At 41.9% G+C, this 27,072-nt stretch overlaps 1 protein-coding gene across 1 annotated transcript in view; it reads right to left on the reverse strand.

The window, feature by feature from the left end:
- LOC145416647 (putative neural-cadherin 2) overlaps positions 1-27,072 on the reverse strand; it is a 139,226-nt gene that overhangs the window by 21,834 nt on the left and 90,320 nt on the right. The window contains 9 exon segments of the mRNA XM_080285582.1: positions 6,322-6,483; positions 8,657-8,760; positions 9,014-9,229; positions 19,633-19,779; positions 20,589-20,802; positions 21,706-22,022; positions 22,568-22,756; positions 24,823-24,985; positions 26,450-26,616. Of these exon segments, the coding sequence (XP_080141708.1) occupies positions 6,322-6,483; positions 8,657-8,760; positions 9,014-9,229; positions 19,633-19,779; positions 20,589-20,802; positions 21,706-22,022; positions 22,568-22,756; positions 24,823-24,985; positions 26,450-26,616 (1,679 nt within the window).

Here is a 27,072-nt window from a genome sequence, read left to right on the forward strand (position 1 = left end):
TTATGTTTCGCTGTTACCTATAAAGTTGAGGAACGGTCGACAAAATATAAATAAATAAATAAATAAAGGGCATTGATGTACATTACCCACAAAGCAATCTAACACCGCAGACAATGGTTACTGCAACTTCCAAGATGATTCTACTCCATGTTAATAGGTTTGCCTTTATGAGGATGCCATACACTCGTATGTTGCTTGGGTGAAATTTCCTATCCGGTAATGTTATCATGTGCATATTAAGATAATAACTGCTTAATTGCCTTGAAACACCACGGACTAAATTGATCATTTAGGATATCATTGGACCCTCTTGTTTTTGTTTTTTTTGTTTTTTTTTTGTACACGGAAGAAGGAAGCAAAAGCCAGAAGCAGAAGCCCGCAAGATTGATCATTCAAGGTTTTCAGGATTTTTCTGTTTTCAAAAGCGGTGCCTATGAGTGTCTTCAGGGCATAGAATTGTGTTACTTGTATGCTGAAAAAATGTCATGTATGTGTGTGTCGACAGAAATTTAAATTCGCAAATTTGGGGGTGTTTTCCAAGTGGCATTGGTTGGTTAATGATGAAAGCTTAAGGTTCTGCTTGAATTTCATGTCTGTCTGGAGTAAAAAAGGTAAAAGTCGATTCGGTTGTTGAAAGAGTCATTCTGTTTTGTCCGAGGCAGTGCTCTAGTGAGTGTAGGTACTGTACAACTGGAGCTGAGCTGTTGCTTCTTGAGTTTCAGGGTGTTGTGAAGCCTCATTGCCAAGTGGTCGGCATAAGACAGTACACTTACTAAAGGCTGAGGAGTTGACAGGAAATGGTTGAAAAATGAGAGTGAATGGACTGAGCCCTGCAGGGCACCGCTGGATATTGTTCTGATGTACAATTTTGCTTGTGTTAGACCACCTTGGCTTGTTTGCCTGAGAGGGTTTGGCCCGTCATTTTTAATCAGAGCAAATCACTGAAACTGGAGAAACTTTGGGAAAAAATAATTGCAGATGAACATCAGATGAAGGAAGTGGAGGAGTTGTAGTCAATGAACCGGGAGCAAACAAATCTGGAAAACTTGTGGCATGCATCTAGGAAGTGTTTAGCTAGGAATGCCAAAGCGGTGTGTGGTGAAGAGAGCTTAGCAACTAAGAAGAAAGGTACAGTGTGCTGGGATGAAGAGGTTGAATGGGCAATGGCAGAGAAGAGGAAGAAGTTGCTTGAGTGGATGTAAGAGTGGTGTTCTGCTGAAAGATTAACTCCATACACTGAAAGTAAGAAGCTATCGAAGAGGCAAATAATGACCTTGGAAGAGAAATGAATGCAAACTACCCTCTAAATAGGAAAACATTTGAACAGAGATGGAAATTTGCAGAAATGAAGGCGAAAGTGTGAAGGATGAAAAAATAATACCAACAAATGGGACTGAAGTAGGGGACACATAGAAAAGAATGTTTTGAAATGCTGATGAATGTGAATGACGAGAGAAGAGCGGCTGTAACATGACTGGTTTTGTTGGTTTGCAGCGAAGGAATGTCGTGTCAGGAAATATGAAAATGGTGCGATTCAGCTGAAAAATTAGAAGGCAGCACTATTGATGAGGTGCATGCAGAGGTAAGTGCTGTGGAGAGAGTGGAATGAAGTGTTTTTTACAAATATTCAAATAAGTCAGTGGAGTGTTACAAGGTTCAGAATAGTACCCTGTTCAAGAGAAAGGGTGAGGCAAGTAAATGAAAAACCATCGTGACATAAATTTTTTAGTGTTATAGGGAAGGTATATGGAAGAGTTATCATAGTGACAGTATGGGTTATATCAAAATGCATGGTGAGTGACGAACAGGGTGGGATTAGGAGTGGCTAAGGAAGTGTGGATCATATGTTTACGATGAGGCAGATAGTCCAGAAGGCGTGCGAGTTGGATTACAAAGGTATATATGGCATTTATGGACCTAGAGAAAGTATAGGATAAGATAAACAGAGAGATTACTGACGGTTCCGCATACTGTATGTATGGTGTGGATGGAAAGCTAATGACCGTCATTAAAAGTTTTTATGATGATAGTGAATTATGTGTGAGGGGTTGGTGGGCATCTAAGAAAGTGGCTTAAGATCAGTGGTTGAGTGAGACAAAGTTGTATGATGTCCCGGTGGCTGCATATGTGTGTGTGTGTGTGTGTGTGTGTGTGTGTGTGTGTGTGTGTGTGTGTGTGTGTGTGTGTGTGTGTGTGTGTGTGTGTGTGTGTGTGTGTGTGTGTGTGTGTGTGTGTGTGTGTGTGTGTGTGTGTGTGTGTGTGTGTGTGTGTGTGTTAAAAACACAACTAATGGAGAGAGAGAGACGGCGTTAGTAATGAATGGTGAAGGCTGGAGAGTTTCAAATCTGATGAACTCTAATGATGCTGCTTGCAGATAGCGGACCGGAGGTTGGTAGACTCGTGTCGAGTTTCGTGGAAGCTTGTGAGCGTCGTGCCTTGAGAGTAAATGTAGATAAGAGTAAAGTAATGGGCGCTGGAAGGAAGGGTGATTCCCAGTTTGATGTTTCGGTGAATGAAGAAAGACTTGAACAGCTGAAAGAACTTAAGTTCCTGAGTGCACTGATAGAAGAGAGAGGTAAATGTGCAAAAATATGCAAAGTAGAGTGGCACATGGAAGAAAAGTGGTTGGTGCTATGAAGGTCTGGCTAAGAAACAGAGGACTGAGTGAAGTGGCTGATAGATGCTTGCATGAAATTTTACTGCCTACTTTAATATACTGTACGAATATGAGACTGTAGTGTTATGAAACTTAAAATCGACAGTAAATGAAGTGGAAATGGGGCTCTGGAAAAATGGGTGTGGAGTGCTGAAAGTGGACAGCATAAGGATTACCGCAATTCATGAAAATGTTAAGTAACGAAGTACTTAGGAGTACATAGGAAGTACAGACAACAAGAGACCTGCAGGGCCATGAGGAACTTATTTGCTGAAAAAAGTATGTATATATTCTCCTAAGATCCAACTAACGTTTAAGAGAACAGGATAGACAAAAGGAAGGCTCTTCCCCACCCACTACACCATCCTGTTAAATCGGCAGGAAAAAGACAGAAAAAACATGTTTGGAAATTTTTGTAGGAGACACAGAAGAAGAACAACTATACACTATGTAACCTCAACACTACAGATCTGTAAAAGAAAAGCAAACATAATCAGAAATTGTTCTTGTTAATAAGTAAACGCCTCACAGTCGTCAGCACACACTTCTGTCTGGAAATAAACAACACTAAGTTAGCTATGGGCCATTTTCAAAATATTTATGTATCTGACATTAAAGGGTACCAATAGTTTTTCCAATAACTAGTGTTGCTGGCAGCCTATTCCATTGTTCCACTGCGCATATATTAAAGTAGGTTTCCCCCATTTTCGTGTTGCACCTCTTACTTTTGAGTTTCATTATTTTTAGTCACAAAATCATTCGTATTTCGAACAAGTTATCATATCTAACATAGAGAAATTTGCTAAGAATCTTAAATACTTGTATTAGATCTCCTCTCAGTTATCTTTTTTTTTTTTTTTTTTTTTTTTTTTTTGAGAGAAAAAAATAGGTTCTTTAGCAGCTCTTCATAAGGTAAATATCGCAGCAATGGGTTCATTTTTTTGGCTCTGCGCAACACTCTCGAGTTTGTCTTCGACCATAATAACATTCGCAGACCACTTCTGCAAGGTTGGAGGAGGCGTGCAAGGCCAAAAACAAAGGTGAAGAGTTATGGTAAATGAGTGTGTGCAAAAGCAAAGTATGGGGAGTGATGAGGCTAGGGAACTGACAGGGGACCGAGCTGGTTGGAAAGAATTTTCCCGTTGAAGTGATAGTCGTCGGGCTGACTCGAGATGATTGGTGATATGAAGAGCACAAGTGTGGATGTGTACGCCAGTGGAGTGGAGTCAGGGATCCGTAGGTCTGAATGGCGAGCGAGAGATTGTAAACCATTGAACTGGTTACTTTCTTCTTTTATCATTGTTTTCAATTGGTCTCTGGGCTCTGCCTCCCCCATCTTAGGGTTGGAGAGAGATTTGGATGATGATGATGATAATGATGATGAATTTCTTAATGTTTCTTCCATGTTTGTGGGTTTGATTTTACTTGTTATGATGAGGCTTGGTAGTGTTTCAGTTTTGTCGTTTAGACAATTGCTGCTACTGTGGTTCTTAATGATGGCGGCTGCTTGTTGAAGGCATCTAGGATGAGTTAACTTGGAGAAGAGGGTGGTGGTTGTATGGTTAGGTCTGAATTCATGTTGGATGTCTTATAGAGAATGTGATGTTTGTTAAGATTAACTTTTATACGATTTTTGATGATGTGAAAAGCAGTGTTACTGGTCTATATGTTGCGAGACGATTGGGAAATTTTCATATTTTGAGCATGGAGATATCAGTTGCTTTCTATCAAATGTCAGGGATTTGACTTTTAATCCAGGAGAATGTGAATACTTTGGAATGGACATTTATTGACATGGACCAAAGTGTTTTAAGTGAGTATTAAAAATGCGATCTGGTCCTATTGCTTTGGAATAGTATTTTATGTGTTTGCGTGCTTTTGATCATTTTCTGTAATTATGAAGCGAACAAGGGTGTTGTTCGTGTGTTCCATTTTTAGTTTATGATGGAATGAAGTTTTCCTCAGGCATTAAGGGTTCTTTTTTCTTTGACTGTCACTGGGTAAAATACTCTTTGACAAAGTTTGTTTTACGGCTCCCGCTTAATTCAAAAATTAAAGTTTTTTCATCCCATTCAATGAGTGTTTTTTAAAATATGTATTTGTTACTGCCAGATAAATTTACCCAGCATGGAAATAAATAAATAAATAAATATATAAATATATATATATATATATATATATATATATATATATATATATATATATATATATATATATATATATATATATTGCCAGACGCCTCAATCCCGTTCGGGATGGCCACAATCAAATCGCCTCCACGTCGCCCGTTCCCCCGCCATTTCACTGCCCTGCTCCCAACTCACACCCCCCTCTCTCATATACCTCTCCACCTCATCCCTCAATCTCATCCTCAGCCTCCCCCTCCCTCTCCCCCCCTCCACCTCACTCACATACACTCTCTTCGTCAGTCTTTCACTCTCCATCCTCTCCACACGGCCAAACCACCTCATTGTATTCCTCCTAACGCTTCCTATCACATCCACATCTACACCACAACGCTCCTTTATATCCTCATTTGTCAGCCTGTCTCTCCATGTGACTCCACAGGCTCCTCTTAAATAACTCATTTCCACTGCTCTCACTCTTGACTTTGTCCTTCCAACAACGTCCAAGCTTCATTTCCATACGTTAGAGTTGGTATCACAATACTGTCATGTAGTAACTTTTTCACTTCCATGCTCACTTCCCTGTTTCTTATCACTGCTTTCAAGGAACCAGCAACCTTTCTTCCCTGCTGTACCCTTTCAAGCACTTTACCCTCCAAACCTCCAACCTTACTCATCACACTACCCAAGTACTTAAACGTGCTCACATTTTCCAATTCCTCACCATCCAACCTCGCTGTACATTCCCTGACTTCACCTCTCTCAAAGTATTTAACTTTACTCTTCCCTACATTCACCTTGAGATTCCGTTTCTTACACACTTTCCCAAACTCATCCACCAAGCTTTGCAGCTCCCCTTCGTCTTCACTCAACAACACAGTATCATCTGCAAACAACAGTACAGGGAGTTTCCAAACACTACCCTCTCTCACCAGGGCCACTCCAACATCCACTACCCTACCTTGTACCTCTTTTATTACCCCATCCATGTACAGACTGAACAACCATGGAGACATGACACATCCATGTTTCAACCCAACCTTCAAAGAGAAAAATTCACCCAGTTCACCTTCCACAGGCAATGCAGCCTTAGCATCGTCATGCATACTCTTCACAGCATTCAACAACTTTCCATCTACTCCATATATTCTTAATACTTTCCACGTATATATATATATATATATATATATATATATATATATATATATATATATATATATATATATATATATATATATATATATATATATATATATATTCTGGAGATATTAGACATAGAATAGCTTCGAAAATTTTTCCATTTTCAGAGATCATTCTTAAACTGAATAAAATCCGCCGGGTGGTACACTGACAAAACTGAAAAAAGTTGTGGTGAAGTCGTTTGTAGTGTGTCGATGATCATTAGTAGTATGTCAATGATCATTTGTAGTGTGTCGATGATCATTTGTAGTGTGTCGATGATCATATATTGTGTGGCGATGGTCGAGGGGCAAGGAACAAGGACTGGAGCAACAGAAGGTGCGGTCCACTCAGCCTCACCTGAGCTGAAGAAAGATGGTGTGCGGAGGTGGGATGGATGAAAGTGCTATTTTTACGTAACTGCTGCGTGCGAACAAGACAGGCTGAGTGCGGTGCGTGCAAGTGTCACCCGCCCAACCTGACTCACACTCACACGACCACATCCTACCCACACGTGTGCACCTGTTGATCATAAAAAATTAGGAGACAATGGAACCATATTCAGTAATGTCGTAATCTACTCTTACATATGTCACACGGCGGGACAGTGAGCTCTCTCCATCCATTAGACAGACCATTACTCATTTATTTCCCTACATGTCGCAGGTTACCAAAATAGGAGAGGGAACAAGAGTCTATGAATCTTCTCCCCTCTTTGTGTGTGTGTGTATATATATATATATATATATATATATATATATATATATATATATATATATATATATATATATATATATATAAAACAGTCCTACTTTAGCACAGCAGTGCTTCCCTAAGCCTCGGCTACAGGGGTTCACTACATTTAATGGAAGACTATTACTCCGACCGAGCAATTTAACTTAATTTTAGTTGCTGCCTAGCTAAGTTTTCAGGCACAGTGAAAATGCACACAGTGTACATTCTGGGCATATATCCATACAGGCTGAAAAGCAAAGTTCCATACTTGCTCTGATCAATCGTACATTCCTGATGGTCACTTTCAAAGCTACAAAATCTCCCAGTGCAAACCCTGTTAAACCCAGCACTCAGGAGGTCCCCTCATGGGAGCTCAACCCACGATTTTCTTGATCTACCTGCAAGGAGTCTGCCTTTCACATTCAGGTTATTGCAGCGCTTTACCCTTAACATGTTTTCCCAATATGCCATTACCATTCCAGCCTACCTGTGCCTATCTCATATCCAGACAATTTTCATTTTAATTCTACAAAGAATGCTTTGTATCTCGGTATGATATTTTTTACCCATCACTCAGTTTTCATTTCAGTACAAATGGGTCTCCCAATATGCGAGAATGTGGTCGACAAAATAAGCCGCTTATTGGAAACTTTGCATATTAGAAACCATTGAATCTGTGGATATAAATGTATATGGTCGACACCTCACTTTATCTTTGTCATTGTCAGTACTTCCCCATTATTAACTATCATTTTAAGAAGAATTTTGCTCAAGAAAAATAATGCAACTGTGAATGTAGTATGCTAGGAAGCGCTCTATTTGTATAACCGAGGGATTTGCATCCTTACTGCGCCCGTCCACTTGCTGGCCTCCATTAGTCCTGACGGTTTGTAAAATCTGGTTTTTGTTCTTGAGAATGTTCCTCACTGTTGATTCACCTAAGCCTAAGCCAAATCACGTCCAATGTTTGAAATTCTTTTACCATGCTTATTCAACTCTATTACTGTACCTTCATTTTCTACTCCAAAGTGATCATCCTATTCTTGGAATGAAGCGGTGGGGCCATGATGTAACAGGTGAGCAAAAGCTGGTCTTGCACAATGCTAAAACACCACAATATGCGAGCGCGGCGCGGGCAGACAGACTCAAAGTCTTGAGACTTGACTTGAGAGACGCCGTGAGAGAGGGAAAGGGTGGGAAACCGATCAGCCATCTGGTGGTGGTTTCGGATACTACCATCATGAGCGGGAACACCGTTTTTCCCTTGCCCTCAGACTACGGATTCGCACTGTAAGATTACATTCGCAAATGAAAAAAAAAAAAAAAGGTCTTGGGTCGAGTTCGCATAATAAGGTATTTCGCATATTGAGATCCCGAATACTGGGAGGCCCCATTGCTAATTTACATCAAAGGACATAGCCACAAACAAATACCCAATTTCCACTACTTTGAATCATTAAATTTATCAAACATCAAGAATACAGTAGTATATGATTACAGAATGGACATTAAGGAGCGCAGATTTTGATAATACTGATATTTAATAAGGAACAGTGTCATGAAAAACTGTCTGAAGAATACTGTACAGAGTTATGAGAGATTAAACACAATACTTACCTTCTCCACCTCCAGAACATCACTACTTCACTGGAGGTATGCCATACAATCCTGTAATATTCGGCATAGGAAAGACGCTCTTGGACTGAAGAGATTACATGTGCATTGCAATTAATCTTTGTTGAACGTTGGGCCACATTCCAATTACTGATAAACCAACAAGTTTTCTTCACTGAAAGGTGATTGCTGCTCATTATTACGTTGGTTTGAAGTTTGAAATGATTGCTAAATATATGATGTTAACCCTTCAACCATGAACCACAGTCTTATCCCACATAAAGCCGTCCATTCAGTTTCAAGATTCTACAGGAATACTGAATACCTTACTATATAAGGAGCTTACCGTGCACGGCTTTGACAGGGGTGTCCTGACAATGTGCACGCGTCCTGGCCAGGGCAGCCAGGAGAACTGTCCTCACCCAATACACCCTCACCAAGGTCTCTCAGCTGTAAACATACATCACTATTCAAAATTTGCAACACACGCACATTATATATATATATATATATATATATATATATATATATATATATATATATATATATATATATATATATATATATATATATTGTGTGTGTGTGTGTGTTCATTATCATCATACTCCTATTTTACCACCTAAGAACAGGTGAGCTTAGATTGAAAATCATGGAAAGAAATTATTTATGGCTTTAAGTTGACTTCCCAGTTTCCCCTGTTTACCTCTCCGTTGACTCGTAAGTTCTTGATGCAGCCAAGGAAGCCCACGCGTGTGACTTTTGCTGGCCACGTGTGCTGGAGGGGCTCTGGAGGAGGGTGGGCCAGTCCACCCACCTGCAAGGGAGCCGATACACTCAAGGCGCGTTCTTGGGGTGGCAGCGGACCAGCTATTCTGCATTCTCCTCCACCTTCGCATTTGTTCACGACAATTTCTACCTTCTGAAATATGTAGAAAAGTAAATAAGTAACTAAATAAGCAGAATTAGGTGAAGAAATTCTCGAGGGTGAATGTGGAGGGCAGAGCATTAAGAGATGAACTTAAGAACACTTGGGATAAATTCCTACAGTATAACCTCAGCTTCAAGGGACTGCAAGTAGATGCTGCCAGAGATCATGCAGCATGACCAGCCACCATCAGGTGAACAAGGTTGACATACAAGCATATACATTACAAAGCCATTCGTAACACAAAAGAAATGAAATTAATAAATATATTATCTTTTACACATGGTGACATGTGGAGGTGCATGGATGTAGGGGGACTGCTGGGCCATGGTAACGGACTGTGAAGCCAATGCCCAGAGTCGGATACACACACACACAAATTTATCCAAGCGGAGTATACTGGGAGTCAGTGAAAAGGCACCAGTAGGTTACTGTAACTTACTGTAAAAAGTTTCAGCACGTCGACAAGCACCGAGTTCATTACGGTGTACATGTAAAAATACTAGACCTTGAGTAACAGAAAACCATTAACATGGCAGTCATCAACATGACTGTGAAATTATTCGCAAACAGGCAATTTCACACTACGTGTCAGTCGGTATAGGTCGAGGCCATATTGCAGGCTTCCAAGGTGTATTTCTGCACCCCCCGCTGGACATCAGATGTGCAATGCAGAAGTTTCACGTGCTGTTTCTACTCTCGTCCATAATTTGTCCCGGAGATTGTTTATCTTTTCGTTTACCGTTTATAAAGGCTCTAACATGCATGCATGCTAGCCTTGGTCACCTAGTGGTGGCTCTCCAAGCCGCTAGATCTCTGGCAGCCTCCCTGTTCAGTTCCTTGTCCCTGAGGCCATTCGTCCCAGGTCTTCTTTGGTCTGCCTTTCACAGTCCTACCCCCGACGTTCATATTTCTCATCTTCCGCACACAGTTGTCATTCTCCATCCTTTCAACACGCCCAAGTCACCGCAGCCTACCCCTGCTCATCACAACACCAGTGCATTCAAGTCCCATCCTACCTCCCAACTCTTTTAAAGCAAAATTATCCTTCCAGACCCCACATTCAAGGGCGCACTACACATCCATTAAATTTCTGTAATTTCTGTGCGTTTGAGCCAATGAATATCAGCTTCCTTTACTGCCCAGGTCTCACTACCATACAGCATTACATTCCTAACATATGGAGTATATAAAGTTCCCTTTGCACAGAGGATGATCCATCTCAGTGTTAGAAGAGGTAACAGGTCCCTTAACTTCCTCCAACCACTCCTTCCCCTTGCTCCAACTCTAGTATATAACATGTCCCTCAAATAGCAAAACTCCTCCACACACTCTCACGAGACTCGCTAGCAAGATCAATCCTTTCACACTTGACATTTTCTGTATGTTCTCCTCGACACACCACACACACAAAATTAACATTATTTTGCAGTCTACTTCTTATAAACTACACCTCCTATTCACCCACTTATCACAAACACTGCACAAGATGAAGTTACTGCCTACACTTGTGTTAAACTGCACATGGCCACACTCCCTCTGCCTTGGCAGAACCACCACCACCCCTAGATATCACCACTTTTATTTTATCCACATTTGCTCTCGAATCCTTGTTCCCCTTTCTGTCTCTCTATTATCCCAGATCTTTTCTCCGCCTCCCCTTCATTCTCTGCAGTCATTACCAAGTCATCAGCAAACATCTACCATGGGAGTTCATTTCCGAAATCACATGAGAAAGCTTCAAGTGCCATAAAAAATGAAGGGTTCAATACTGACCACTGATGCACGCCAACATTCACAACCTCCTTAAGAGGGGACTTTGGTATAAAGTTGTGACTTGCAGTCTACTACGGCATCGTCAGTAGTCAACTGAACCCCTTCTATTGTGTTAAATAAGCTTGGTATTCACAGAATGAAAGCAGTCTATTCTGCTGGCTACTTTACGCTGAGTTATACCATCCTCCAGCATCTTTATGGCATGATGACGTTCAGGGCAAGGCAAATACATGGCAGCAATCCCATGCCTTAGTTACACGTGATCCAAGCTTCTCCCTAATCCCCAAACAACAAGAAGTTCCATTTTCACCAGCAAGACATTAGGGAATCAGCTGAATTTTATCCACGTCATCACAATGATACTGATTCTTTAACACAGGGAATCTCTGAGTTCATAATATGGTGTATGAGTCCATAATCAAGTCAGTGTAAATCGGTGCTTAAAATAAGCTTATATTATATAAAAAAAATATTTAGTGGTGCATTTTCGTTTATTTTCGGCAGATTTCATTATTTGACTTTTGTTACTTTCAGACATATATTAAAGTCTGCATGACCTCTCAAACATCTATCGTTTTGAGGAAATAACGTAAGCCACATGTAACCCAGTCAGCTGGAAAACGTTTGTTGATGACATGCTTTTTACTTTCTTCTTGTTTCTACCAGACGATTTAATTAAACTTTGGAATGGCTTTTCATTGATACGGTTTATTATGGCTGTTGCCACCCCACCCTCCAGTTCAGAAAATGTGTACTCTGTTAAATATTATCAGATAAGAAAATATAACGAAAAAGACATGTCTGTGGTCAATGGGATAATATAATCGTCGTAAGATAGCAAAACTGAACTAAAATTGAAATCAGCATACTGGAGGGGTTAAGTACAAATAAAAGTTTGACAATGATGATGATGATGATGATGCTTGAAGTGTGTACTCCCAGGGGCAGCAGTCCAGCCACTCATGACGGTCCAACAGTCCTGTCTCTGCACAAATTCCGATGAATTTTTTTTTTTAGTTCACTGTACTGTAGATATTAATTTTAAAAATGTATAAAAACAACCCACTTGGATTTTCATTATTCCTCCGCACACCTACGGCGGAGAAAGCATTAAGTGACTGGTCTGTTCGTCGGTGCGTGCGAGTGTGCGTGCATGCGTGAGTCCATGCGGCCGTTCGTGGGTCCGTGCTTCCGTAACACTCTTGTTGGCACGATATTTCCTGAACCCATCGACGGATTTCCACCAAACTTTTGTCAGTAATGCAGTATGAGGAGATGATGAACTGATTAGGTCAATGAAGTTAAGGGGTCAAAGGTGAAGGTCATATGAGGTCGACATGGTTCATCATTGTGGGCGCAATATCTCCTGAGTCCCTCGACAGAATTCAACCATAATTTTGTCAGTGATACAGTATGATGGGATGATAAACTGATTAAGTCAGCAAGGTCAAGGGGCCAAAGGTTAAGGTCATATGGGTGTGGGAGTGATATCTCCTGAATCCCTTGACGGATTTCGGCCAAACTTTTGTCAGTGATATAGTATGACGGGAAGATGAACTGATTAGGTCAGTAACGTCAAGGAGTCAAAGGTCATATGGGGTCCACTTAGTTTATCTCGTTTCATTTCAACCCACAATGAACCCTGTCATGGAGGATGTATGGCGAGTTCATGCACAAGGCTTGGTGGAGGCATAGGCTACCGAACGACGCTTTGCGTCGACAGCTCGGGGACTGAGCTCTCGGCGTTTCTTTTACTTGTACTCTTTAGCTGCCAGTGATTTGTTTTATCTAAGCCAAAGAATCCGAAACAGGAGGAATTTCGGCTGTCAGGGAAAATCTGAACATTCAGAGGGGTGGCAGGAGAAACAAGGTAAAGGTGTGGACAAACACCATTAGGCGCTTAACCGCGGTGCTTATATCTGTAACATAGGCCTTTGAGCCTGTGGCGGATTTTCATCCAATATTCTGGGATACAAGGCCTTTACCTAATCCAGATTACCACAATTACCTCCCCTAGGTGTTAATCGTACCTATTTCTCCTACTAACTCATAAGTGTGTTTGGAGACCTGAGTCCAGTGACGCCAGCTGCCCGCACCAGGATTCGAAACCCTGAAGCTAACGGACAGGTAGCAACGCAGTTAACGACGCTGACCACCTAGGCACCGCGGCAGTGGGAATAAATTGATAGGACCAAAAAGGCCTTTACATATTTTGTGACAAAATACCTTGTTGTAGTTTTGACTTTTAAAAAGTAAACTGAGAATTTTGGTCCTCAGATAATTATTATACTACTGCCAAATTTTCGCGGGCCACTTTGGACCGGTTTAGACCGGTCTGGACTCATAACTGATCGTGAGAACTGGCTACTGTCGGTCCGATCCTGTCCGAGCCTGCTATTGGCTGCAAGAGTGACTGGGCGTGGCCTAGAAGCATGTAAACAAATGTCGGAGAGTAGCATTGATTATACAAATTTCATGCTTCCCTTCGATTTTCATCTCGGTCATTAATGCTTTAATAATCTTATTTCGTGCGATCTGTAGTAATAAAAAGCCTCTACTTCATGGTGAGATTTATTTGGTTCCCATCTTGGATGATCAAGGGCTTCTGCTAGCGTTAAAAATGTAATTTAAAACAAACCTTATTCCCAACTCCGCCATTGTTGACTATCGATGTTTACACCCTGCCACGGACGCTCCTCGCCTCCTTCTTGGCTGTTGCTGATGCGCATACGTTTGTGCGCAGACTGGTCTCGCCTAGGCTAGATTGTGGGGCAGGACTGCTTTGGACCAGTCTGTACCGGTCTAATTGTCTCGCCTGAACAGCAATAAGACCGGTCTAAAAGCCTCACGAAAACTCGGCAATATGTAAAACTAGAAAATCTCAAACTATTCCCAAAACTTTGTAAAAAAAAAAAAAAAAAAAAAAAAGCCTATATTATGCTAGATTTTTTGCAGCTGCGTGTTAAAAAATACCGTTAAATGGAGGACAATAAATATAGACTACGAATACCAGAGTCATATAACTCTAAAAGGAGAAGGGACTCCTCTTTTGGGAGTTTGGGGAGAGAGAATCATCAGATATCTTCTTGTAAATGTGTGGAATGACCAAGAAAAGTTTGGGAGTCTCTGATCTAAACAATATCTGATATACTATAGCAGTAGCCGTGTGTGTGTGTGTGTGTAATTCACCGATATGTCAGGATCACTTGATGGTCGTGATAGTCAGCTTTTACCCTCCCGGAAGGGAGCTGAGAGCTCATATGGTCCGATCTAAGGGCAAGGCTGTGACCTTCACACACGCACACACCCGTCCCCTTGCTCAAGGGGGACAGTAACCACCCACTTCGTCAGTGAAACTTTTCGCAACCTGAGCGAGGCGCGAACTCCCGTCCACCAGTTGGCAAGCGGGAACGTTACCACTGCACCAGCGAGCGGTGTAATGTGTGTGTGTGTGTGTGTGTGTGAGTGTTGGGCAGCCGAAACTACACATTCAAATAGCACCAAAATTGGCACAAAAATCGCAAAAAATTCGCTGAAGTGAAAAAATTTAGTCCCATTACGATTGAAAAACCTTAACTATATTTAATGAGTGGTCACATTTTGACCAAAAAACGAAGCTCGCGGTGCCCGGCATAGGATCTCCGTAGACTTTTTTGTCCAGAGGTACAGTCACTCATAAAAGAAAAGAACCCCCTGCGTTAGAGGCAATATACCTCGGGGTATTCAGTGTTGGTAACAGTTTATTTGACGTCAGCCATATGGGGGGATGAGGAGGGGTGTTTGAGAGGAGTGCGGAGTTAATCTGCACGAAACACTGCTTCAACCCACATTTCGAGTCAAACATACATTATATCTGACTTGTTATCAAGGCATATGTATGTAACCCATCACATTTGAAAAAGTTTATCATTAGCTGAATAAAATCGTCAGCCGGTGGCAGGAATAAGATGCAAATGAAACCCCCGGCCTCAAGGGTTAAATGAATGGGCTCGACACATTTAGAATGAACTTTGAATGAACTTCCCCCAAACGCAGCTTCACACCCCCTCACCTGACGTCATTTACAGTGTTACCAGGACCGATGTCATATTGGTTGAAAGGTGTCTTGGCCGGGGGGGGGGGGGTCGTTTCTTTTATGAGTGACTGTACAACTAAAATTAACTGAACTGGTTAGCTGCAAAAAAATCCAAGTGACAACTTTAGACTAGAACAGCACATAAACGCGAGAGCCCTCCGCAGGAGCAAGTGCGAGGGCCCGAAGGGCCCAAGAGCACTTGTCTAATATACTATAGCACTAGCCGTGTGTGTGTGTGTGTGTGTGTGTGTGTGTGTGTGTTTTGGGCAGCCGAAACTACACATTCAAATTACACCAAAATAGGCATAAAAATCGCAGAAAATTCGCTGACATGAAAAAACTTGGTCCCATCACGTTTGAAGAGCTTCTACTGTATTTAATGAGTGATCACATTTTGACCAAAAAATGCCTCTCCAGGCGCCCGGCATAGGATCTCCGTAGAAGTTTTTGCCCATAGGTACAGTCTCCAGCAAAAATAAAGTGACAGGCTCGACGAGCAGGTTGGTATATGTGGCACCGCCGCACCCCAGTTTGACTCCACCCCCTCTCTTCCTCGCTCCCATTCATTCGTCTACCCTCCACCCTCCCCACATCCAAGGGCAAGAGAGTAAAGTAAGGCCTACTCGCATTGTCTCAACAATTCTTCCATCATCCATCTGTCTTGGAAAATACTGGTTTTCTTTTGATAATGAATAAAAACACAGTACACAGTGTTTTACTCCACAGTACAGTTATTAATACACCATGATCTGAACGCAGGGTGATATAAAATAGTAATATATTCGTATGATAGAAAGATATGTAATCATACAATTTATCATTTTGACGGTTTTATCCAGTCAGTGTGTAAAATTAAACAGTCGGAAGCTATATGTTTGTAGGGGTCGGTGGTGTGTGTGGTGGGTAGCTGGCCGTCACACGTTGTGGTGGGGGCATGGGCAGGAGATGGGCCCGGGGTTGACGGCTCTGCCCGAGGTGGATAGTGTGTGTGTGTGTGTGTGTGTGTGTGTGTGTGTGTGTGTGTTTTCCACAAATGCTCATAAACACGTCTTTATTATCACCATGAAGTGTGCATTACAATACTGTCCACTGCGCCACATAATACCGGTAGTGATATTTATAGTGTAATGATATGGAAAATAAGCATTTAATGATCGGTACACAGTAAGACCTTATTTTCTAAATGTTATTCAGTCAGATACCCAGTGCAGATTATAATACATTAGAGTGTGAACATAGCCTATAACTCTGCAGGGTAAGTCAAGCTAGAACACCAGGTCTCTAGTAAAATATTAAATATTACCACTATACCACATGTTATTGTAGGGCAATTGGAACAGGCCCATAGCAAAGGTCCTACTCGGTGTTGCCGGGGTTACCTTATCATTCCCCCAGTTACCCACAACATTCCAGTATCATATAAATCCAATGTCTGACCCCATTGTTTCATATCGTTATAAAATGTGTTCTTAAATATACCGGTAGTCATTTAGTCTTCCATATTAAATATTTGCGTACCCAAAACCGTTTGTCCATTTTAACATCCCTCCCTCTCTGAGGTAATTGACGTTTCGGCTGACAATAGTTAATGGGAAAAACCATGGCCACACAGAGATAGAGGAACGTAGTAACAGACATATTGTAGGACACAAGTTGAAGAGCAAATAATCATAATGTTAACCTGACCGCTACGTCTATTACGTTGCTATAAGTAACACTGACCAGTGAGAACTGTAACTCGCCAAACCTTTGTTGAAAACGTTCTCGTTGAAAACGGATAAACTGAATTATCTGTTGTATGGCACGATAATGTTGATTAACGTAAGCTGCAATCGGGATAAGTTTGTTTGGTTACTATGCAGATCATCGTTCGGCCAATTTAGTTATTGGTTATCTTATTCGAAATACGTCGTGTTATAAACGTGTGAATCGCAAAGTACACCCTATTGCAGTTATAACTATATAAGGCAAGGTTATAGTCCTGATATTGCTACCAGGAGGTGGCGGGTCCCTTGCTGGAGTGAGTGGCGATAAGTGACTGAGGCAAGGGGTGGAGGGGGTTGGTTGTATGCAGGGCCAGATTAACCCTGCTGTGGCCTGATAGGCAAGGCAGACGGTTGGCCTGCAACATATAGATCTCTTTTTTCCGATATTTCCAGTGAAATTTTGCCATGACCTATAATGGCCTTTTTTGATGGCCTGATGGGTGGTGACACTTGTTTGGACGCCCAAAGAGTATATTTATTTCACTCTGGAAGTCTGGATGGCCTGTAACAGGCCGTGGCCTGGCAAGCAGCTGCCCATTTTGTCTATACCTGGTAATCCGGCCCTGGTTGTAAGGTGTGCCGGGTCAGCACACCACGCGGCTCACTCTACTGTTGGCTATCCTGTCTATGAAATTGACCTTGATACTTGTAATACTGTCAGCAGCAATGAATGGCATCTAAATATTGACTGACCTTTGGTAATGCTAGCAACCACGTCATGGCCTCGGCTTAACCACCAGACAAACTGTCATCAAGTCCCTGTTGCCCAACGTTATCCAATATCATGTATTAAGACATCATTAACCAAGATGTTACTGATCATGTCTTTTACTTATCAGCAACACTTTGCTGTTATCACACGTGAGGTATTAGTAGTAACTAATGGTACTGACCTATAACAGTGTTTGTAAAGTAACAGCGTTCATTTGAACAGTAAGGGAAGGAACACACCACCTACCACTACAAACATCTACTTATAGCTTCCGACTGTTTAATGTTACACACTGGCTGGATGCAACTGTCACAATGATAAATTGCATGATTACAGACTTCCCTATAATAAGGATATATTACTATTTTAGATCACCCTGCATTCAGATCGTGGTGCATAAATAACTATACTACTGTATAGAGTGAAACACTATGTAATATGTTTGTTTTTTTCGTTATCATAACAAAACCACTATTTCCCAGGACAACAGGCTAACGGAAGAGTGGTTGAGACAATGCGAGTACACCTTACTTTACTCTCGTGCCCTTGGATGTGGGCAATGGGGAGGGTGGAGGGTAGACGAATGAATGGGAACGAGGGAGGGTGAGGAAAGGTTGAAACTGGGGTTGCGGTGGTCCCACATATACCAACCTGCTCGTCAAGCCGGTCGCTCTATTTTAGCTGGAGACTGTACAACTAAAATAAACTATAGCAGCGCGAGAGCCCTACGCAGGAGCAAGTGCGAAGGGCCCGAAGGGCCCACGAGCACTTGTTCTGTTGCTATGGAAGCACTGATATATTTTGTGCATGCTAACAAAACACAGTTTTCTGCAGGTATGAGAAGCTCTAGCTGTGAAAAGGGTGTGCTGATTAACCTCTTCACAATTGATTACAGTGCTGTATATGGATGCCTTAACGTGGTGGCACTGATATAACTGATCAGCTCTGCTCCTTGGTTATACAAACGTCTCTCAGCTCCCTCCCTATCCCCCGAAAGAAGGACGTTGGACTGTCGGAGAATGACAGCTTCAATCAGCAGACCAGTGGGTTAGCCTTCAAATGAACCTAGGCTCTTTTCGGCCAGGAGAAAACATCATGGTTGAAAAGTTAGACCCTCATTACGAAATAATTTTTAATATACTCTACCTAACACCTGAGGATTTCATCCAAGTTAACACCTTAATTCTGAAGCTTCAGTGTGTGAAATAGTTATGGCCTTTGTTTATGGATCCTTCTTCACCAGGTGTTTGGATGAGATTATGGTTCAGGATGATGATGATGATGGTGAAGCATCACTATGGGGTCTCTTTCTTAATATGCATAAAATTGTCTAGTGGCAGCATAAATAAAATGCAAAAACCATCACTATACTGAAGGTATTAATAAAGATATCCTGGAGCTGAGAGGCTGAAAGATGATGTATGAGGTGGGGAAGTCCTGCCTGCACCCCAGATGAAATTCAGTTGGTGTCATTTCCGCACTGACTGAGAGGGGAGGGCTTCTTTACTTTACAATGAACTACTTTAATTCAGCTTAGTTGATTCGCTGGTACTGGAGAGATAAATGAATGCATAATCTCCTCTCCCCTGCTTCAAATGTTTCTTCTGATCAGAATAAAATGACTTAAAAAGGAGCAAAAATAAAACTGACTGAAGGAAACAATACAAAAATTTGAGACGAGCAAGAATAAAATTGTCTGATAGGTGAAAAAAAAAAAAAAAACTCCTGGCTGAGGAGGTTACTAGATACATCCTTGGACTGAAAGGGTTTAAAGCGAGATACCTGTAAAACACCAACCCGACTTACTGTATGTAGCCGGACGCCTTAATCTCAGGAGGGACGGCGACAACAAATCATCTTCAAGTCATCCAGTGCACCACCATCATGCTGAATTTTCTCAAACTCGTAACACTCACATACCTCTCCACCCTATTCCTCCATCTCATCCTCGATCTTCCCCTTCTCTACACCTGCACCGCACTCACCTTCACTCCATGGGTAATCTATCACGCTCCATCCTCTCCGCATAACCAAGCCAGCCAAAGTACTTTTGATGTTTAAGGCCCACCTGCGGCCCCCAAATGAGATCCAGTCGGTGCCACTTCTGGTCCGCCAGTGATGGGAGGTGAGGCCCGGCTAGGAATACAGGTCCACTGCCCGAGTCCAACAACACCTGAGGTCGTCCCCTTACCAGCTGCACACTCACCACATCCTCCTGTAATAAGAGGAGGAAAAGAAAAACAGTTGTTTTTTAAGGTCAATATTATTAAAACTCCGAGTGCCAAGGTTTGGACAGGCTCCCACTTGTTACAGTAAACTCTGAATTAAGTGATGATGATAGAATGTGTCTGGCCTTTCTATATTGTAGCTGACTACACTCTGAAATGTTGGATGCAGTCTGACCATATCTAACATTTACACGTGTGCAATTGACGATCGTTAATAACTGGAGACATGCGTACGACCTATTAGTGAAGATTGACTTTGGGTTGAATTATTAAAAATAAACCAAACATTCTTAGTTTATTTTTAATAATTCATCCCAAAGTCAATCTTCACTAATAGTCTAGAAAGTGTACAGGGAAGATACTTAAGTGAAACCACTGTAAATCTGAACTGTCTGTATGCCTAGTCACAGCACAAAGGCCATTAAGCTTTCCAGCATGGAGACATAATTTATAAATGGCCCTAGCATCCACTAAGCAATTTATTTCATCTTAAAGAAAAACTCAAGCTATGAAGGGATCACCACCTCCCCATTCTCCAAAAAAGGACAAAGGGACAATCTAATGCCTAACGACCGCACGAAGGTCAAGTACATGTTTTTAACATTCGTTCTCGTGTCCCCGTGTTCATTTGAACAGTCCACCATCCTCTTTTCGGGAAGAATATTGAGAGACCTTTGGATTAACGGGCAGTGTAGTCGCTCGGTTTTATCGGTGATCACATGAAGACATCAGTCTCCTACTGTAACACATAATAAATACCTGAATTTACAACCAGGTTCCACTACTTTGCAGTTACCTGAATGGGTGTCGTGACTGCATCAGTGTGGCCCACCTCCCCCATTGGTCCGGCATACAACAATAAACCATCAGTCCGACCAGTGCGGAACTCCACCGAGATGTGAGCGTGGGTACAAGGTTGGATTGGAGCTGCCCAAGCCCACCCCTTGCCTCTAAAGTTCCGGCTGAGCTGCTTACAGGCTGACCCGCTCGTTCCTTCGGGACAGACACACCTGGAGATTACAAAAAGAACTCAAACTTTTGATTCAGGAAGTAGGAGTAGGCATGGTAGGCCAAGGTGGATGCATGTGGCAAATAACCAGTGGCGAAAGCTAGTTTGGAAGTTGTTAAGCCTAGGCAATTGACAGGGGACTGAGTTGGCTGGACGAATAAGGCTGATAGGAGCATATGGAAAGGATTTGTCATCTTTTTTTTTTTTTTTTTTTAAGGCCTAATAGCGTGGTAGGTGTTTGTTGAGTAAGTCTATAAAGAAAATACCTCGAAAAAAATATGCAGTTGGTTAGGAAGTCTGAATAATGTGTAAGTATGTGTGTCGTGTTTCACTGGGCATGCTGTTGATAGTTCTCCCTATGTCGTGATAGATCTCCCTATGTCGTAAGACCGCCTTTCTTGTTTTCTGGATCCTGAAGATGTCTCACCTAAGATGAAAAGAATCATCTATGAAGAAAGATGAAAAGAGTAGGAAAATCTCACAACATATACTCCAATAAACAGTATCCCCACTCCTAGCAGAGAAAAGTATGGGCAAGTCGGTCTAAGGTGAAGCAAACTCCGCATAAGGGTGAAAAAGAAGGCAAGTGACGTGAGTTCGCAGCAAGATGATAAGAAACTCAGTGGGAGGTGGCAGACATTACTGGCCCATGAAGTTTGTCTGCTGGGTGATATCAATAAATTTTTTCGGCTCTACTTGGTACTTCTGCAATGCAGTATAGGTTACAAAGCCTCCCATACAGGTAGCTGCTGGATCTGCAGAAATCGGGATGAGAAACTATAAACAAAAATGGTATAAAAATGAAGCTTGGATACCAGGTTATACAGCAGCCTATACAGCGTCCTTCTTTCATAAGACAAAGGTTGTGTCTACAGAGGTTTAAAGAAATCATGTTGAAATATACCTGGGTCGTCTTTTTAGCAGTATACAACGTCCTCCGTTAAGGCACGGGTTGGATCTGCAGGAAACGGAGTGTGTGATGGCTGCCACGCTGGGCTCTGCCTCGGCAGGGTGTGAGGCCTGGGCGTGGGGCGGGAGCTGGAGGTGTGAGGTGAAACACGTGCACGATCCTGCCGATGTCACGAGAACGGGCGTCACCAGAGCCGTCCTGTTTGCGTCCACCACCCACACGTAACCCTTACCCGAGCCCGGCTGCAGCACTGGTTTGACACAAGTATTTACTCCAACCTCGGCAATGTTCACACTGGAGTCCACTGAGATCTGTAGGTATTGTAAATTTTTTCAGTAATGATGACGTCTTTTTTCCTTTAACAGCAAGTTCTTATAACAGCATGTCAAATTTTTATTAAATTTTGCATATATATATATATATATATACATATATATATATATATATATATATATATATATATATATATGCAGAGACTTCACTTCACCGTGAAGATATGTATGCAAAATAACCCCAGGAGAAATGAGGGGTTTGACTCAAGGAAGGCACTGAAGGTATACATATCTTCACGGTGCAGTGAAGTCTGCAAATATGGATACCACGTACGCCTTCAGTGCTTTCCTTGAGTCAAACCCTTATATATATATATATATATATATATATATATATATATATATAGATATATATATGTGTGTGTGTGTGTGTGTGTGTGTGTGTGTGTGTGTGTGTGTGTGTGTGTGTGTGTGTGTGTGTGTAAAGAACCATATGTACTGTAGATAATGATGATAATGCCCCTGATAAAGATGATGATGGTGATGATGATAATTATGATGATAATGATATGTTTAATGATTACCTTCTTACAGTGGAGAAGCAACAGCTGATCCAGAGGGCGAGAAGAATGTGTAGCTAGTCATATTCTCCAACCCATCTTGCCACGCCTCACCGTCACTGCCACTGCCTCCAGGGACACCATCCTCACCCCCACACCTGCTGTACGATTAATGGCCGATTCCAGGTTCTGCAGAGGTGTGCGCCCACTCTCCTGCCCTCAAGAGACCCTAAAATTAGTAGGTTACAGTGAGGTGGTGGGAGAGAGGGAGAGGGGAAGACGCAGAATGAAAGGAAGGGATGGGGTAGAGACATCCGAATGAGGAAGGTGTGAGGTGAAGGGGAGTCAACCAGTTGGTAAACAGGGTGACATGGAGTCAACCTGTTTAAGACCATTCTCCTTCGGGATGAAGTCATCTGGTCATATGTATATGAAGTCATCATTATAAGTTGCCTCTTTATTTATTTATTTATTTTTTTGCTATCAAGTTTACAGTAAGTCACGGAAAAACTGTTCATTAAATTTCCATTTCTGCCTATAAAGTTAATATAACAGTTCCTCCGGTTGCAAAGTACTTGTTTTACAGAAAAGCACAATAAATATGTTGAACCACATCCCTGACTTGTATGGACGGCTTTCATTATGGAAACCTATAGTCGTTCTATTTTATGAAGGCAGTTTGGGTGGGGCGCTCTGGGACCTCACTTTGTTAGCTCTGTAGCCACATCGTCGCCACACACGTGCTCTCTCTCTCTCTCTCTCTCTCTCTCTCTCTCTCTCATATTTATATTAACTACTACTAATTTTATTTTCTTTATTTTCTCTCTTGTTTTCGACTTTTTTTCACACCATCCCTGAGGTAAAAGTCTATAGGTGCATTTTTTTTTTTTTATAGCTTCCATGGCGGGAGACTGACCGAGTATGACCCGCTCACGCAGGGCTGTCCCTCGTGTCACCACCTGACAACGTCGCAAAAGCAACACTGACAAGTCTTATGAGATTCATACTATACTATAGCTTTTTTATTGAATTACATCTATACAGAGTGTTTAAAATTAATTTATTAGTAGTTACTAGCTTAAAATAGGAGTGAGAGAGAGAGAGAGAGAGAGAGAGAGAGAGAGGTGAACACAAATAATTACACGTGTGTCGGCGGCGATGTGACAACAGAGCTAACAGTGTGAGGTCCCAGATCGTCCCACCCAAACTGCCTTCATAAAATAGAACGACTGTAGCAAGAGTACCCAGCACTGCCAGGGTAAAAAAAAACTATAATTGTACATACCAGCATTGCCTGGGTCCCTGGATGGCCACTACCCCTGTCAGAGAGGATCCCTGTGGTCCCATTTTACCCATTCTATTTCCCCACGGGTACATTTCCCATGGACCTATTTTCCCACCCACACACCCACCTACCTTACCCATCCACCCACCCACCTACCCTACCAATCCACCTACCTACCTTTCCACCTACCTTGTCCACCCACTCACCCACCCATCCTGCAAGTCACGTTGCCCCACCACACCCACCCAACTCTGACCGTCTATGACACCCACCCTGCCCAACTACACCCACCCTCCTACCATGCTCCTCCACACCCACCCATTCACTCAACCCTGCACACCCACCCCACCCCTCCTGCCCACCCCAAGAATCCGTCCACCCATCCGACCAGTTGTTGTTAACGATGGTACGGTTATAGCCAAAAAAAAAAAATGAAAATTACGGTGGCTGACTACAGTGTTTTCATCTTGTTGACAATTATTTCTAAGTAGCTCTAATTTTGACCATCAAGATTGTATATATATATATATATATATTATGTGACCGACTCTGGGCATAGGCTTCACAGCCTGCTTTCAAGGCCCAGTAGTCCTCCTACGTACCGCACACCTCTACATGTCACCACTTCGGCGCTAACACCCACCGACCATACTGAATACATGCTAGGGTTGTCTCATGCAGGACTGGTGTATTGGTATTAGCGGGGGTATTTTTACGACATGTCGGCGGGCCTTCTGGTGGATCAGTAAAGTCAGATTTTATGAAATTCAAATCCTTAAACTGTTCCCTGCCTCAGCGAGATTTGAACCCGGGTCCGTCAGGACTGCAGGCCAACTCTCTACCGATTGAGCCACCGCCTCCCATTTTATATATATATATATATATATATATATATATATATATATATATATATATATATATATATATATATATATATATATATATATATATATATATATATATATATATACAAGGGATCACTAGCTTGAGTTACCTGGAGAGGTGTGATGAGGGTGCGTGGAGGTGGGAAGGTGACAGTAATGGGGACGACGCAGCTCACAGTACTGGCATCAATGCTTGTCACCTTCACTGATACGTTAGCCGCTACGTTGCTCTGCAGATGTCGCAGGTCACTGACCAGAAACTGGAGTTCGTATCTGCTTGGATCATTGAATGTAGCTAACAGGATTAAACTACACTACATACATTCTTAATAACAGCTCATTTACTGGCATTCATTTTATATAGCTTAAGTGCTTTGGCCATATTTTTTGCTTCTTCAGGTAATGCGATGTGATACAACATTCTTTAGTATGGATTCCATTCTCTTATTGGACTCGGAGGAGGAAAGCTTAGGGAAGGAAAATGCAGAGGAAGGAACAGTTGTTGGTAAAGAGGACATAAATTAACATGGTGTCCAATGTCAATTGGAAGAAAAAATAGCAAGAAAATTAATTTCCCCGAGGGAAGAAAATTTATTATTTAACAAGGACACAGAAGTCTGGTTAAAGCAAGGGGAAATAGGGGGACTAAGCTTACCTGGAAAGGAAGGCTTATTACTTAACAAGGAAAGAAATTACGTTACAAGAAGATGCCTGAGTGGGAAATGAAGGAGAGGTGGGGTAGGAAGCACTGGGTAGGAAGAGGAAGAGTTATGAAGAGCAACTGCTGGGTAAGGAAAGGTTGTTAGCAATTAGTGACAAAAAGCGACATGGTCTCAGGTAGAATAATAATAATAATAATAATAATAATAATAATGAGTAATATTTTGTTACCGAAATAAGGGTTGTTATCCCATAATTAGCTGCCTGGTTTAAAAGCAGCTAGGGAAAAATGTTCCAGAGACGGAAGGGTTGTTGCTGAAATGCGAAAGAAAGTCACATAGTACTATATCATGTTGGGAAAAAAGAAGGAGCAAAATGCGGCTCTGTTAAGGAAGGAGTCGTTACCTAATGTGGATAGATACTCACTTGCCATCAGGTGCCAGAAGAAAGAAACCATAAAATTTGTGATGATAGGAAAATTGTTCTATAAAAGGTAGACAAAATCGTATGTCATAGAGAAAGCTATGTTACTTAACCTCTTCACTCGGTTGAGTAATTTCGCATTTAATTAGACTACCACAAGACGCATTCACTCAAATCCAGACAGACTTCCAGTAATGAAACTGTTAATGACGGCTACATCTAACCCATCCATTTCATAAAGTCTTTCTTCAATTTGAAAAAAAAAAAAGTCTTTTATAAGTAGCCTTTATTGACAATTTTCTTTGGTAGTAGTTCCTCAGCAAATTAAAGAAAATTACCTCACAGAGTTCCGTTGCTGCCTGTGACGTAGATCTGCCAGTCTTCCCCAAATTTCAGTTGTAATACCGTAGAAATCATCACTTTCTTATGATCAGAACTGCCTGTACGTCACTAGATTAAAAGGATCATAGTACGTTTGTTCTAAGCTGACGATGATCCCTAGTCTTTTCAGTGTTGGTTTGATTAATAATGAAAGAGTCTCATTCTTACCTCATACCTAAAGCTCATCGAAGTTCATGCTACCACGACCTGTTCAATTTGTGTGTCTCAGTTCGTCAGGTGAAAATAAATTGACTATAATAGGAACAAACGTACGTGCCATCAGGTGCTTGTGGTTCCATGGTGAGACTGCCTGTGTGAGTGCTGAGGTTGAAGTGTGGGTGTGCTATTCCCCCTTGCCATGCCCAGGTCTTGTCCCCCGCGTCCCAGTCATCCGGGTCATCCACATACACCCGCCCCACATCCACACTCCCCCTAGTGTCCTGTAAAGCATTATCATCATCAGTCCTACTAATGTCCTAACCATATTTCTTCACAATTATTATTATCACTCGGTGTTGACCGATTGGCCATTCTTGTCTTAGTGCGCGCCCACACGTGCTCTCGAACATATGTTGACAACACGATTGGCAACATGTCTGGGTATGTGAATGCAGCAGTATTTGGACAGATGTATGCAAACATGTTTCAGTGCAGCTTCGAACACTGGCAGCAGAGGCGATGAGATAAGTGTGTCCATAACAGGCAGCTGAGACTTCATCATGATACTGCCAACATGATCTGGACGCTGCTGTTCTCAACATGTTTGCAGCGTGTTCGATACTGTGTTACATACATGTTGCCAGCATTTGTTCGAGCACACGTGTGGACGCGCATTTAGATATCAGTACTTTTAGCCTAGTGCCAGACATCTAAGTCCTTGATGGAGCTATAAAGGT

Source organism: Coenobita brevimanus, chromosome 107 (assembly GCF_032717465.1).
Source record: "Coenobita brevimanus isolate Jiangsu-jjx chromosome 107, ASM3271746v2, whole genome shotgun sequence".
In the NCBI taxonomy this organism is placed as follows: Eukaryota; Metazoa; Arthropoda; class Malacostraca; order Decapoda; family Coenobitidae; genus Coenobita; species Coenobita brevimanus.